Below are 15,747 nucleotides of genomic sequence, written 5' to 3' on the forward strand. Positions count from 1 at the left end.
TGGTGTGTGTTGTGGTGACCGGAGCGAGAACCTGGACAATGGAGGACACGTCGGCCCCTCGAAGAATTGACACCTCCCGGAGAGCAACCACTCTGTCATCTGCCACAGAAATCAGAATTAGTTAGCTTGCATGCATCTGTAGTCCTTCTGGTTTGAATAAACTACAATTTAAATCACATTTATATTGGATTTGTTCCTGTTGTTATTTCAACAACAAAAAAAGAAAGCAATGGTCACATTATAGGAAAACAGGCCATATTATACATTATGATTACTTTAAAGAAATATCTTGTCATTTTTTTAAACGAATAAAATGCTTACCGCACATTGTCTAATTTTTTTAAAAAAAATCACCAGATAAAGCCGCATTTTAGTCATTGAAAACTACAATTTACCGAGTCGGGCCACTGAAGACAATCTTTACTCTATTTAAAACTTCAACTCCCGGCGGCCAGTGCGCCGCACGTACAACATGGCGCCTGTCTCGCGGACAAAAGACGTAAAAGACGGAGGTCTCCGACGGTGGGCGAAAAGCATTTTCTAATCAAATACAATTTATTCACGGGGGAGACTAAACGTGCCTACGGACGTCCAGACTACGGGAATCCAAAATACACACATACGCCTGCCCTCATGTTACAACGGACATCTTTAGACGACTGTCTACTGGAGTAAACAAGGTAAGTTAAAAGTCCCCGCTGCTTTTTAAAACGCTCTCATTAGCCCGCTAGATTTCCTTGTGACCCCCAATCATTTTTTTAAAAAAAATCCGCGATTTTGCTATGTTAAGCGACATAAAAACCGACACGCCAACATTTTGGATCCCAGGTTTAATTAAGAATTTTTCCTAATCTCATTCGTCATGTTACCTGTGATTAAATCCTCTATTTTACTACGCAGAAACTAGTCAGTGAACCCCTCCAAAATGACACTATCAACCGTCAATTCGTATAACAACATTGTGGCAGTGTAATAAGGATGTAATAAACACATTCCTCTGTAACCCATTGAAACAAGCGGCTCTGAAACCACATGTGGCTCACTATCACTTTGGAAAATATAGAACTAATGCTAATTTTCTAGCAAAATAATTGTTATTGTTTAAAATACAAGTCAAAAGTGACATTTTGTTGACTAATAAAGCAAAACATGTATAATTTATTTTAAAATCAATGATCTTTTTCAATGTAATTTATTTTAAATGGAAGTTTTGTTTTTTATCCAAAAAGTTAAACATATTTTTTGTTTGCTTTAAAAAAAAAAAAAAATCTGATCGACTTTCAGAAAAGCTTTTAGTTCAGAAATCGATGGATTGCGGAAGGCTTACGCTATAAAACCATAATGCAAAAACTAAGATTCAGCCTACCGTCTCTTTGAAGGATGTTCCGGCAGTACGAGGAGCCTCGCTTCACCATCGAGCAGATCGACCTCCTGCAGAGACTCAGGAAGACCGGGATTGGCCAAGCCCAGCTCCTCCACGCCTTGAATGCTTTGGAACAATTAGAACGCCCTCATGGACGTACCTCCGCCGCCACTCAAACCGTCCTCCCCGACGACCGGCTGTCACCACGTAGCGTCGAGGCGTCATCACCCCCGGCCGCCGTGGCGCCGAGCAACGGGAAAATCTCCCCGGCGCCCGGTTTGCCTCTGGCACCCTTTGCCTCGGAGACCGGGGACGACGACACGGACGTTGAAGAGAAAGTGGAAGACCTGATGAGGTGGGAAAATAAAGTATCACGTGTTGTTTTTATTTTAAAACGTGGGAAAAGACAATATTTGCCTGCTTTGTAGGAGAGACAGTGGCGTCATCAAAGAGGAGATCAAGTGTTTCCTGGCCAATAGGCGCATCTCCCAAGCCGTCGTGGCACAAGTGACTGGTACGTGACTTCTTGGTCTTCTTCTTGGAACCAGCACCTACTTTAACATGTGTTTTGGGTCTTCTGCAGGAATTAGCCAGAGCCGCATTTCCCATTGGTTGCTGCAGCAAGGGTCCGATCTCAGCGAGCAAAAGAAGCGAGCTTTCTTTCGCTGGTATCAGCTGGAGAAGAGCAACCCTGGTGAGAACAAGAAAAAAAATCGGTTTACTAATACTAATGCTAATGCTTATACCAATGCTAATACTAATGCAAATACTAATGCTAATATTTGCAATTGTACTACAAGTATGTGTAATTGTACTACATGTGTAATTGTACTACAAGTATGTGTAATTGTACTACAAGTGCAATTGTATTACAAATATGTACAGTTGTACTACAAATATGTGCAATTGTACTACAAGTATGTGTAATTGCACTACAAGTACGTGTAATTATACTAAAAGTATGTGCAATTGTACTACAAGTATGTGTAATTGTACTACAAGTGCAATTATACTACAAATATGTACTATTGTACTACAAATATGTACAATTGTACTACAAATATGTACAATTGTACTACAAATATGTACAATTGTACTAAAAGTATGTGCAATTGTACTACAAGTATGTGCAATTGTACTACAAGTATGTGCGATTGTACTACAAGTATGTGTAATTGTACTACAAGTATGTGCAATGGTACTACAAGTATGTGTAATGGTACCACATGTGTAATGGTACCACAAGTACGTGCAATTGTACTACAAGTACGTGTAATTATACTACAAGTATGTGCAATTGTACTACAAGTATGTGTAATTGTACTACAAATATGTGCAATTGTACTACAAATGTGCAATTGTACTACAAGTATGTACAATTGTACTACAAGTGTGTAAGATTATAGTGCACAGAAAATGATTATGAATGGAACTGTCCCTAAGGCTATTGGTCACAAGAATCTTAAATGCTAATAATGCTAATAGCGCTAACATTGTGTGTCATGGTCAGAGTTCACCTGTTTTATCCGCACTTTAGGTGCCACGTTAGCCATGCGGAGCGCTCCATTCACTCTGGAAGACGTGGTGATGGATTGGCAGCAGGCTCCGCCCACATTCAACTCTGCTCCAGGGGGTTTCCGCCTCCGCAGGGGCAACAGATTCACCTGGAGGAAGGAGTGTCTGGCTATCATGGAAAGGTAACATTTACGCTAGCATGTAACCGGCATTCCTTAAGCCATTGTGGGTATACGCAGCTATTTCGTCGACAATCAATATCCCGACGAAGCGAGGAGGGAGGAGATTTCTGCGGCCTGCAATGCTGTCATTCAAAAACCAGGTTCAAATCCCAGGGAACACCGCGGCCTAGCGCTTTTGCCATCCGTCAAGTGACTGTCTACTTTTTTTTTTAGGAAAGAAGCTGCTGGATTTCGAGAAGGTGACCTCTCTCAAAGTCTACAACTGGTTCGCTAACCGCCGCAAGGACATGAAGAGACGCGCTAACATTGGTAATGCCTTCATTTGTGTTGTTGCCATTACGACTGATAGAATTAGATTTTTGTTGTTGTTGAAGAAGCTGCCATTTTGGGAAATCACAACATCGACGCCCACAGTCCCGGAGAGCAATCGAATGGCGATGACTTGGATGTCAACGACTTTCCAGAGCAGGTAAGGAGGCACAGGTGTCAAAGTGGCGGCCCGGGGGCCAAATCTGGCCCGCCGCATTATGTTGTGTGGCCCGAAAAAGTTAATCATGAGTGGCGAAATTCTGTTTTAGGATCCAATTAAAACGAAGAGTATAGATTTATATTAAATTTCCTGATTTTTCCCACTTTTAAATCAATAAGTCATTTTTTAATCATTTTTTTCAGTTTTTAGTTCAAAAATAATTTTATAAAATCTAAAAATATATTTAAAATAAGCTAAAATAAACATTGTTTTAGATCTACAAAAAACTGAATATTCAGGGTTTTTAATCCAGTTCTTTTAATCCACTTATTAAAAAAAATCTAAATATTATATCTAAGACGTAAAATCGAGTTGACATTAAAGCGGCCCACGAACCAACATCGTGTTATTGACTTAAAAGATGGCTTAGCGTCAATTTTGTGTTTTAAACGCAAATTCTCTAATCCAGGTTGCTACACTGCTACCTAGCTGGATAACCGCCCTGGGCCGCGAGGGCTCATCTGGGGCCAAGACTTTGGAAAAGCGGTCCGACGAGGCGGACTTAACGTTGATCAACAACATCAAGACGGAGGCGATAGAAGACGACTGAAAAGAGGTGACGTCACCACGTCATTACAGTATGCAAATATCGGAGCACCGGGCCAAATGGAGTACTCCCTTTAGCCTAGTGGCTCCGCCAAACACGCCACTTGAGGACACTTTCTTGATGACCTCTAACGAGACACTGTGATGACAACGGTACTGCCTCAAAATGGCCGAATTAAAGCTTTGTTTGGGTCTGTTTAAATGGCATACATTAAGAGATTGCATCATGTTAAGAAAAATAAGTTTTTCCTCTAAATCGGCATTGAAAAATTATTTGTAAATGTTAAATATTACAAATATCTGCCTCTAGTACTTATAAAATATATATTGGGAAGTACCGGTCACATACAAATCCGAATTACCTGATTTTGTTGGACATTTTTCAAATTTGTTTCAGTAGTGAAAATATCTCGTATAAAATGACATTTTTCTGCTTCCTGATTAGTCGCCTGTCCATTGTGTTTGGACAGTTATAAATTCCAAACATATTGTGATCGGGTTTGAATTCCGATTAGATTGAGGACATCCCTAATAAATCATTTAAACGACCATTTAAAAAAAACATGCTTTTTGCCCCCTAGTGGAAGAAATGTATGCTTCCATTAACAGAAGCCAAAGTATTACCTTCCTCAATGTCTTTGTCTTTTGTCTTCAACACATCAGATGTGTTTAGTGGCGTCCATGATGTAAAATGTGGTCCACCTGTGTTTCAAACACAACATTTTTTTTGTTTTGTCTTTCCAAAGGTGCTCCTTTCACTCCATGGTTGTCTTGTGTAGCTTTTAAGCCATGATGATATTGACACTATAGCTGAAAGTATAAGAAAATGTAGCACATTATTACTGAAGAATAAGCCTTAAAGGCAAATGTGAGGGGAAAATGAACTCACTTGAAGAGGGAGTGCCTTGTTTCGATGCTTGATTGTAAACAAAAAAAACTGACAAACCTCCATACAATTTATTGTACTGCCTTTTTTTTGTCATTATGAGAATGTTTGATTGACTGTTATTATTTTTTTATTTTGAAATTAAAAGATGATCACAATATTATGTTTTTTTGTTAATTTTTAAAAATGTTTTTTTAAATGTTTCTTTATTTTTTAGGGTTTTAAGGTAGCATTTTTTCAGTGTTTTTTTTTGTTAGTCAGTGCGAATGGCGGAGGTTGTTCGCTAATACGAGAGGAGTATATATATACTACTTCTGTTTGGCAAGTAGTTGTGCGTTATCCTATTGTGAGGACATTTGTATGCATCATTTTCAGAATATTTTGAAGGGAATACAAAAGCAAACAACCCTCGGTAGCCTGTATCTGAAAGTTAAGGTGGAGGCGGGGCCAATAGAGCCAAGAAAGCTCAAACAAAACAAAATTAGAATTAAGTTTAGTGTAGTTAGATTAAACCTATTTTTGAGTGTTTCTGCATCGTAATCAAAGTTCATTTAAATTGGTTTGGTATGTAAAGATATTAATTTTGCGAGATGGCAGAAAAAGCAGGCTAGCATAAGCAATTAGCACACGAGCTAAGCTAACATGCTAACTTTGTTTAACCAAGACTGACCCCTAATACAAGTACATACCGATCTTGATAGTACATTAAACAAACATTTAAAAAAAACAATTTGCCTTTTAACAACATTATAAGTCTTACATTTCAAAGAGTTACCTTGATTAATTGTCGCCAACTAAAAAACACTCGATAATGCCGCCCAACAATCGACAAAAAAACCAAAACAAAAATAGATTCCTCATTTGTTTTTATCAGATTACTGCTCAAATGATACAATTAAAATAAAAAAAACAATAGATGTTTTTTTTTAATCCCCATATAATACACGCTCTCTTTGGATTGCAGCATAGTGACAGAAAATTAAATTAATCATAAAATAAAACAGGTGCTCCAAACCCCTTTTCTAGATGGCAGCACACCTACAGTAGCAAAAAAATATAAGATGATTGCTAATAATTGATATGAAATGTTTGTCAGTTTATGCAAAAATTAACGAGTAGTGACGACCAAATACAGATTTTGCATTGTTTTTTTAGCAGTTATGTTGGCAACATTAATTAAGCTTTAATAAATACAAGCAAGATAAGAACAAACGTCTGGATTTTGGCGAGTGAGCCCCACAAAAAACACTTAACTACAGCACCCCCGAAAAGTTTTGAATCTTGGAAGTATTACTTTGTGTTTTCCTCAAATCGACATTTGAATGTATGACATTCACATAATTATTATTTTAGCGTAAAATGACAACTTTCTCCTTACAATGAAATGTTAAGGACAACAATTGAGGGAAAAAATCAATTGTAAAAGTTGAATTTTGTATTTTAAGACTTTTTATCATGTTTACTTTAGGTTTTCTAGTTCATCACAACTGTATTTTGTATTATAATATGATTTTTTTGTCATAAAATTGTGAATAAAGGCCCATAATTTCAGATTATTACATTTTTATTTGTTATTTTTGCCGTAAATTGGCGTAGGAATTCATCAAAAAAATTGAAAGGATTTTATGCATTAATCTATTTCTCCAAAATGTGTATTTTTGGGAGATTTGTTGTTTTTTCAAATGTTTTTTTTTTTTACCTTTTAAAACAAGCTTGAAAATGACCACCTAAAATTACAATTATTTTGCCCTAAAAGTGTCAAATTTTCTGAGAAATGTATCAGTAAAAATATTTTCTCCAAAAAATAAAATGATTAAAAATATTAGCAATTGCCAAAATTTCAACCAAAGGGATTTGATAAAAAATTTAAAAAAAAAATCTCTATATATTATTTAATGAAGGCGTCACTATTGGTGTTAAAATTGCAATATTCCCCCACAAAAATATTTCACTTTTTTATCAACACTACTAATCTTACCTTGTGAAATCAACTTTTTTCCATTAAAAACTTTTGTCTTCCATGCCTACCATCATAATAAACAGTCATATATTTTTTCACTACAATCCGAAATGTTAAATTTTGAATCCAATTTTCTTCCAAAAATTTCTCACCCTGGCGGAGTTGCTTTGAATTTAAATGCTGATAACTTCCCAAAGTTTTTCCATGACTTACATTTTTTTTTTAAAAACCTTCCAAGACCCAACAATCACACAAAAACTTACTTTCTCCTTCAACCTTCAAAACCACAAATTAGCTAAAATCACTTTCGCCATCGCCACCTTAAATTGAAATCTTCCCTCTCACCAATCCAATTCATTTCTCACAATTGCACCGAATTTGGTGGAAATCCAACAAAACTTCAATTTAAGAGAAGAAAAAAAATAGATAAAAATTTGCGCGTGGACTAGTAATAGAGGGGAGCGCTAATAGCAGCGATGAATCAAGAAAAAAATCATTTGTGCAATTCAAAAAAAAAGATAAAAAGGACAATAAAGGTGAAGAAGGCTTCATGAAAGATTTGTGCGGCAGAGGCACGCGTGTACGTTCAAATATAAATAAAATATGTGATATGTCTACTAAGATGCAAAAACTGCTCATTTTCATTGTTTTTTTGTCATTATTAGAGCCACACTGGAGAATAGAAAATATTGCAATAATACAAGATTTTTTGTGTGCATCAAAATTGTTTAGTATATTTTGTAATAAATGTATCTGCTTATTTTTCTTTGATTTTTAATGACATTTATCATTATTTTTCTTTGATTGTAATTAAATTTATCTGCTTATTTTTCTTTGATTTTTAAATTTATCTGCTTATTTTTCTTTGATTTTTAATTACATTTAACAGCTTATTTTTCTTATATTTTTAATTATATTTATCTGCTTATTTTTCTTTGATTTTTAATTAAATTTATCTGCTTATTTTTCTTTTATTTTTAATTAAATTTATCTGCTTATTTTCCTTTGAATTTTAAATTTATCTGGTCATTTTTCATTGATTTTTTAAAATTTCTGCTCATTTTCTTTGATTTTTAATTACATTTTTCTGCTTATTTTACTTTGATTTTAAATAAAATTATCTATTATTTTGATTTTAAACTTTCTAAATAATTCAATGACAAAATTCAGATTTTTTTGGCTTCTTAGTCGACTTAAAAACATGATATAAATGTACATTAAATTATAATAAAGTAGAAATTAATTACAAACATAATACAGACAATTTTACCAATTTTATCCATAATTTTTTGCCACTAAAACAGCAACTATTTTAGTGAAACATCCATCAGTGTGACTCTAATAATCCTCCTTGGCACAGATCCATATTTCTAAGTGTGTATTAACAAGATTTAAAATATTAAAAATATTCACTGACCTGCTTGTTGCAGAGGCGTGTCAAATACAGACAAAAAAATAAAACAAAAAGACAAAAAAGTCGATATTTGGAGGGCTCAATAAACGTGTCCTACCTCTCCCATGATGCAACTTGCTTACTTCCAGAAGTAGCCTCGCCGTGGACGTCACCGGAATGTTCACTAAAAAAGTGCACGGCGTCTTTTTTGCGCGTTTTTTCCTTCTTTTTCTTCTTCTTTCGTCGTTGACGCGACTTTTCTGGAGTCTTTTCAAAATAAGATGCACTTAAACACAACGCGTGGCTTCCGTGTGTCATCCTCAACGTCGACACGGAGGCCAAAAAAAAGCCGACTTATTGCACACAAATGGTTAAAAAACAAAAAAAATGTCCTCTGTGGCGTTTGGAAACGGCGTCTCTCAGCTGCTCCAGGACTTACGGTTCTCACCTTTGAGGACGGGGACGTGGGGGAGTCGGGGGGCGGCGGTGGCAGTGGTTGGGTCTGGGGGAGGGCGTCGGCCATCGCGGCAGGTCAGGCGTTCGGGTCGGACCAGAATGCCGTGCGCCGGTCGACATTGGAAGTAACGTTGGCCGCCCACGCAGCCGTCGTGTTTACCTTGGGGAAGGAATAAAAGCAGTAGTTTAAAAATAATTAGGGGAGGGGCTAAATAATGGATATTTGTTTATTGCCTCCTCCCATTTTAAATGTTTTGGATCAATGCAACTGAAAAATGAAGATTTGATAAGGTAATAAGAACTACTGTGTGGGTTCCATAGACAGAATGTATGATTTCGTTTTCAATTTAGCTTTTAGTAATGATTGTATTCGTTAATACACAGGTGTCAAAGTGGCGGCCCGCGGGCCAAATCTGGCCCGCCGTATCATTTTGTGTGGCCGGGAAAGTAAATGATGAGTGGCGACTTTTTGTTTTAGGATCAAATTAAAATGAAGATTATAGATGTATATTATATTTCCTGATTTTCCCCCTTTTAAATCAATAATTGTCATTTTTAAATTAATTTCTTTAGTTTTTAGTTCAAATATCATTTTGAAAATCTAAAAATATATTTTAAAAAATCCAAAATAAACATTGTTTTAGATCTATAAAAACTGAATATTCAGGGCTTTTAATCCAGTTATTTTAAGCCATTTATAATTTTTAAAAAAATATATAAATATTATATCTAAAATAATCCGGCCCACATTTAAAAATAATATTAAAAATAAGAATAAAGGCCAATAACATTTACAAAAAAAGTTAAATTTTTTGGGTTAAATCATTTGTTTTAGTTAAAGTTTCTCTCTTGTAGTTAAAGGGAAAAAATATATAAATGAAATGACAGTAATGCGGTCTGAGCCAGACTATAAAAAACAACACATTGTTCTCATTCAAAAATTAGGTTGGTGACTTGAATTTAACGTAATGCAAAAATAAGGCATAAAGGTACTTTACTGTGCATTGGAACCCACAAAAACTAAATATATTCCCTTAGTAACATCACAGTGCTAAGATGGTTTCAACTAGAATTGAAATTGAATGGATTCTCACCTGTGGGGGAGTCCAGCTCCACACCCACCCACGTGCCTTCTGCAAAGTGGGCGGCGCCCAGGTAGCGCACGATGCCCGTCTTTCCGGCGGTCCCCAGGGCCACGCGGACGCCGTCCCTCAGCCACTCGTCCGTCGGCTTCTGTTCAGAGGGGAAGCGGCGCGGGGCGGCGCCGTCGTGATTGGCGGGCTCGGCCAGGACCAGGGAGGAGGACGAGGACGAAGAGGAGGGGGGTCGCAGGACGTCGGACAGGGTCGCCGTGGAGACGCTGGCCGAGAAGTAGCCGCTGGACGACTGGCTGAGCGGGCTGAGGGGGGTGCCGTCATGCGGGTCGGGCGCGGGGAGAGGAGCCGCGTCGGACGGGTCTCTGGCCGGCGCTCGTGGCGGAGGGGCGGCCTGGCCACGAGCAAACACCAGCGTCAGCTTAACTTGAGCGCTAATTCTCCATTGGCCTCTTGCTAATTGAAATGTATTTATTTTGTATTTTTAAAAATATTAACTCCTTTGGCTGCGTGACCGGACATTTGGTCGCCGGTCTTTTGGTCACCGGTCAAATGGTGACAGAGAGTTTACTGTTGAAACCAGCTCTCAAAATTATATTCATGAGAGAGAGTTTAATATCTAAGTACTGTTAAATATATATGTACTGTTAAATATCTAAGTACTGTTTAATATCTAAGTACTGTTAAATATCTAAGTACTGTTTAATATCTAAGTACTGTTGAAACCAGCTCTCAAAATTATATTCATGAGTTTAATATATACATATCTATTGTTTTCAACAGTACTTAGATATGAAACAGTACTTAAATATGAAACAGTACTTCGATTATAATTAGTACTTAGATATTAAACTATCTCAGATATTAAACTCTCATGAATATAATTTTGAGAGCTGGTTTCAACAGTAAACTTTCTGTCACCATTTGACCGGCGACCAAAACACCGGGGACCAAATGTCCGAGCACTCTTTGGCTGCCATTAATACGCCGTCAATGGAACTGAAATCTAATCCAGATTTACCCACTAATTTCTGTCTTATTATTTTATGCATTTAAATCTCATTTTCTGATTTATCCTTACTAGGGTCGTGGGGGGTGCTGGAGCCTATCCCAGCTGACTTCGGGCCATATGAGAGGGACACCCTGAATTAGTGGCCAGCCAATCACAGGGCACAACAAGACAAACAACCAATCACTAATAGCTATAGGCAATTTAGAGTGTCCAATTTTCCTACCATGCATGTCTTTGGAATGTGGGAGGAAACCGGAGTACCCGGAGAAAACCCACACAGGCCCAGAAAGAACATTTAATTTAGCTTCATACAAGGGATGCATGCTTTCTCCTCAATAAAAGGTTTGCCAACATGGGAAGACGTGCACTTAACATGAATTGGATTGTGACTACACAAAAACAGGGATTCTCACCGTGTCCGCCTTCAGCCTGTTTTCGTCGCCGCCTGGTGGCGACATGATGCGTGGTACGTGTTGCTGGACGACACAAAATAACAAAATATTTTTTTTAAATGTACTGACTGAGGAAAAATGTCCTTCACAGACTCTGTCTCACCTGTTGACTATGCGGCCTCAGTTCCTTCTTATCGTCGCGAGCCGGGAACAAAGACTTGAGCAATTTGGGCATCTGTGGAACCAACGCCTTCACTGAAAGATAAGAGGCAGCGAGTCCTGAACGACCTGTAGGGGGGGTCGAAGAAGAAAAAAGGAATGCAGGAAGCAGAGGAAGCGTGAAAAATTAGGAGAGAAGAAGCAACCAGACTGAGAAAAAGAACATTAAGATGACTTCAATTAAAACACCAATGGCAGGGTGTTGGATTAAATCTATAATACCGCATTTTCACGACTATAAGGCACACCCTCAACGAATGACATTTTTTCCATATATAAGGCGCACTGTATTATAAGGCGCACTGTCTATTTTGGAGAAAATTTAAGACTTAAGTGCGCCTTACAGTGGTGAAAATACGGTAATTGCTATTGACTTCCAGGTATGAAGCACTCACTACTTCACAGTCACCTCTAGAGCCAGCCATTGTTGATGTTTTGGATTTGTTTGTATAAAATCTTGCAGTGGGGGAGGAGCTATATGATGGAAGATGTTGTAAACCAACATCTGCATATTTAACAGTATTGTTTCACTTCAGGCGTTTGTGGTTTTTTAATATCCGACAATGGTGGTTTTTCCTTTTTGGTTTTCTGTTTTTTCCATATATAAGGCGAACTGTCTATTTTGGAGAAAATTTAAGACTTTCAAGTGCCCCTTATAGTCGTGAAAATACGGTACTATTATATGTGTGCATTTAATCATTTTTTTATATGAGAGCTTCTTCAATTTGTCTGTAGGTGAGCTCGGAATCGTAACATGTCACCAAGGACTGTTTACTGGAAGATATGACTGACCTTTACCCCAGAATGCAGACCTGGAAGGACGCTTAAGAAATTGCCGATGCAGCGTGATGGCTATCCAACAACCTTCGTGATTACTCGCATATTGTCGTAAATTGTGACGCTATTTGCGCTTTATTGTGGAATTGTTTTGCCGAATGGAGGCTTTTTTGTTTAATTTCCAATGGTCAATTGTCCTGCTGTATTGTTTTATAATATATTGAAGTATAATTATTGATTAACCTAACACAGTGTTCATACAAACTGATTGGCAGAAAAGGCAGTTTTTTCCATTAAGCGGAAAGAAGCAGTAGCCAAACAAGAAATAAAGGCAGCAGCGGCTCAAGAGGTCTACCTGGCTCCTGGCTTTGCGTGGGGCCGATGGCGTCGGACGAGGACGTCGGCGCCGGGGGGCAGTACGTAGAGGGTGACGAAGCCGGGCGTGGGAGCGTGCGGTGGTACGCGAATGGCATGAAGATGTCTTGTTGGCTTTCCCAGCGACCCTGAACACCACACAAGTGCAGGGTGAAAAAGTTTTGAACTGATTTTGGGCTGATTTGGGGCTGATTTGAGACTGATTTGAGACTGATTTGAGACTGATTTGAGACTGATTTGGGACTGATTTGGGACTGATTTGGGACTGATTTGGGACTGATTTGGGACTGATTTGGGACTGATTAGGGACTGATTAGGGACTGATTAGGGACTGATTAGGGACTGATTAGGGACTGATTAGGGACTGATCTTGGGCTGATTTGGGACTGATTTTCGACTGATTTTCGACTGATTTTGGCCGTGGTTGACGTCTATGGCGCTAAATGTAGTTATGTTACCTTGTCTTCCAGTAATGAGGTGGTGGACAAGTCTTGTCTGCTTCCGGAGAGCTGAGGTTAGAGCAAATGTGGACTTAATTCTGGTAAATCTGAATCGCTATTGGTCAATTTTCGTTTTTTTTTTACCCTATTTACGGATGGAGAACTCAGACTTCGGCGGTTGTTTCGTCCTCTAGCAGCGAGTTGTTCCTTCACCGTTACCTCCTTAAACACACAAATTAGGAAAGGTTACTATCCTCAATACAAATGTTTGAAAAAGTGATATAAACAAGCTATTTCCATAACAATAGACTGATGATCAATTTCTCACACATACCTGTCTGAGTCGATCCAGGGTGAGGATGTTCTCCAGACTGAGCACGCTTCGCAAGTACTTCTCAATGGCGGCTTCGTCATCGGCCGACTCGCTGCTGTGAGCGTTGGCGGCGAGGTGGGCTAACATCTCCCGGTCCTCCGATCCAGGGGAATCCTAACAAAGGAAGGGGAACACAGTTATCCACCCGGTAAGTTAGCATCCTCTGTTAGCATCCCCTATTACCATCCCCTGTTAGTATCCCCTGTTAGCATCCCCCGTTAACATCCCTAGTTAGGATCCCCTGCTATCATCCCCTGTTAGCATCCCCTGTTAACATCCCCTGTTAGCATCCCCCTGTTATCATCCCCCTGTTAGCATCCCCCTGTGAGCATCCCCCTGTTAGCATCCCCCTGTTAGCATCCCCCTGTTAGCATCCCCCTGTTAGCATCCCCCTGTTAGCATCCCCCTGTGAGCATCCCCTGTTAGCATCCCCTGTCAGCATCCCATGTTAGCATCCCCTGTTAGGATCCCCCTGTTAGCATCCCCTGGTCTACTGGTCTTACCCCCGGGATGTTGGAGACCACCTCAAAGGTGACGCCACATCCAGGGATGGTACTTCGCGCAGACATTCTCCTCAGGAAATTGTGCGCGAACCCCTGGCGGCCGGGATTGACATTGACGCAGATTCTCTTCCTCAGAACCAACTGCATGTCGGCCGGGTGGCTAAGCTGGACCACGGTCCGCACGGTGAGGTATACACGGCTGTCGGGCCAAGCACCCCCGCGGCTCAACTGCGGGCACTCGTGGACGGTGGAGTCCCATGACGCCTCCGCTTTTACCTGGTGGGAGGGGCGGTGAGTTTAATTAAGGAGGAGTTCCGAGGAGTCGGAAGGGACTTGATGGTGGTCCTCTCACCTCGCCGTCGTAGTGTTTGACGATTTGCAGGTCGAAGAAGTCGTCCTCGTCTTCGCCGATTAGTGTGGCGTCCCAACCTCCAGCGTCGGGTACCTCGAATTGGTCTTGGGAGCTCAAGTCGTCAGCTGGAGACAAAAAAGGGAAGTACCGTCATTTATCTTTGTGGAACCACAATGAATTGACCAAAAAATTACTAATTACCGTATTTTCTGGACTATAGGGCGCACTTTTTTTTCATAATTTGGCTGGCCCTGCAACTTATGTTTCCTTTTTCTCTTCAACCATAGAAATATGTTATATCTTATTTTTGTTTAAGCTAGAGTTATCTGTGAAAGTCTTATGTTAACAAATGTATATTTTGGCACATTGTCCACCATTTTAATCTTCTCACTTTAACATCTGTTCCCACTTTCCACTAAAATAAAAACAGTGGCTTCCCAAAAGATCGACTTATATATATATTCTTTCCCTCTCCATTGTGTATTCATTGGTTGGTGCGACTTATAGTCCGGAAAATACACTATTTCACGAATGCATAAAACACTTTTGACCGTTGAATTATTAGGAGACCAAAAAAATTCACTCAAACATATTTTTGCGCCTCTTTACTCACCCAAACAATTTTTTTTGGCCTCTTTACTCATTCCCATGACGTCTAACAGCATTAAACTCATTGAAATAAAAATATTTGGACCCCTAGGAGTCCAAATCAAAAGTACTTCATACACCAAAAAGTTTTAACTTACGTTTCAGGTTGAGGAAAAGCACCGGAATGTGCGTCTCCATTCCTGGAAGTGGAACCCTGTGGCCGAACACAAAAGCATTGTAACACGAACAAGGATCTTTTATCAAATTAAAAATGGATCGCATTTTCGACAAAAAAGAACAAACAAACCATTCAGCAGGAGCTCCTGGAATCCCGCTGCCCGCCGAAGGCACCATGACGGCGTTCCGCTCTTCCGTTAGTGTCAAGCGCCATTCCAACAGCTGAGCTTCCCTATCTGTGTCGTCTTCATTTTTTTCTGCATGTGGAAACTGGAGCTTAATGCAAATAATCCAAAATATAACCACCTATACTGTTTCTTACCTGCTTTGCTGACCAGACTTTGCAAGTGTTGGTCCAAGTATTCCTGCCTTTTGGTGAGTGCTGCCAACCACTGACGTCGTAGTCGTTCCAGATCTCGCTCCTACGTGACAAAATGGATGTTAGGGGGGCGGGGACTTTTAATGTACGGTAACGCGCTCGTAACATAACATAAACAAATCTAAATGAAATAGGATTACGATGCAGACATACTCAAAAATAAGTTTAAACGAACCTTACACTAAACTTCATTCTAATTTAGTTTTACATTTTGATATATTTCTTGGTTCTATTTA

General features: G+C 39.2%; 2 protein-coding genes across 2 annotated transcripts in view; one reads left to right on the top strand and one right to left on the bottom strand.

The window, feature by feature from the left end:
* Positions 1-457: 457 nt before the first annotated feature.
* Positions 458-5,258, top strand: LOC144194042 (homeobox-containing protein 1-like). The gene is made up of 9 exons (XM_077712808.1): positions 458-680; positions 1,380-1,718; positions 1,792-1,877; positions 1,947-2,057; positions 2,901-3,060; positions 3,118-3,200; positions 3,274-3,369; positions 3,435-3,529; positions 3,999-5,258. Exons 2-9 carry the CDS (start codon positions 1,381-1,383, stop codon positions 4,137-4,139), a joined length of 1,110 nt encoding a protein of 369 aa, XP_077568934.1. The 5' UTR covers positions 458-680; position 1,380; the 3' UTR covers positions 4,140-5,258.
* Positions 5,259-8,257: 2,999 nt separating this feature from the next.
* Positions 8,258-15,747, bottom strand: part of kif13ba (kinesin family member 13Ba) — a 36,623-nt gene continuing 29,133 nt past the window's right edge. The window contains exons 25-37 of the mRNA XM_077712809.1: positions 15,455-15,554; positions 15,263-15,389; positions 15,114-15,169; positions 14,368-14,492; positions 14,016-14,291; positions 13,474-13,626; positions 13,284-13,361; positions 13,158-13,208; positions 12,680-12,827; positions 11,492-11,616; positions 11,350-11,412; positions 9,925-10,318; positions 8,258-8,990 (exon numbers count right to left, since the gene is read on the bottom strand). Coding sequence (XP_077568935.1) covers positions 8,794-8,990; positions 9,925-10,318; positions 11,350-11,412; positions 11,492-11,616; positions 12,680-12,827; positions 13,158-13,208; positions 13,284-13,361; positions 13,474-13,626; positions 14,016-14,291; positions 14,368-14,492; positions 15,114-15,169; positions 15,263-15,389; positions 15,455-15,554 — 1,893 coding nt within the window. The 3' untranslated portion in view covers positions 8,258-8,793. The remainder of the gene's footprint in view (positions 8,991-9,924; positions 10,319-11,349; positions 11,413-11,491; positions 11,617-12,679; positions 12,828-13,157; positions 13,209-13,283; positions 13,362-13,473; positions 13,627-14,015; positions 14,292-14,367; positions 14,493-15,113; positions 15,170-15,262; positions 15,390-15,454; positions 15,555-15,747) is intronic.

The sequence above is a fragment of the Stigmatopora nigra genome, chromosome 3, assembly GCF_051989575.1.
Source record: "Stigmatopora nigra isolate UIUO_SnigA chromosome 3, RoL_Snig_1.1, whole genome shotgun sequence".
Taxonomy (NCBI): Eukaryota; Metazoa; Chordata; class Actinopteri; order Syngnathiformes; family Syngnathidae; genus Stigmatopora; species Stigmatopora nigra.

What these genes read in the sequence shown, in the direction of transcription:
- LOC144194042 (XM_077712808.1), top strand. Translation starts at nt 1,381, where the DNA reads ATGTTCCGGCAGTACGAGGAGCCTCGCTTCACCATCGAGCAGATCGAC. An exon ending in GCTGGAGAAGAGCAACCCTG is followed by an intron (nt 2,058 to 2,900) that starts GTGAGAACAAGA and finishes TCCGCACTTTAG; the next exon opens with GTGCCACGTTAGCCATGCGG. An exon ending in TGTCTGGCTATCATGGAAAG is followed by an intron (nt 3,061 to 3,117) that starts GTAACATTTACG and finishes GGGTATACGCAG; the next exon opens with CTATTTCGTCGACAATCAAT.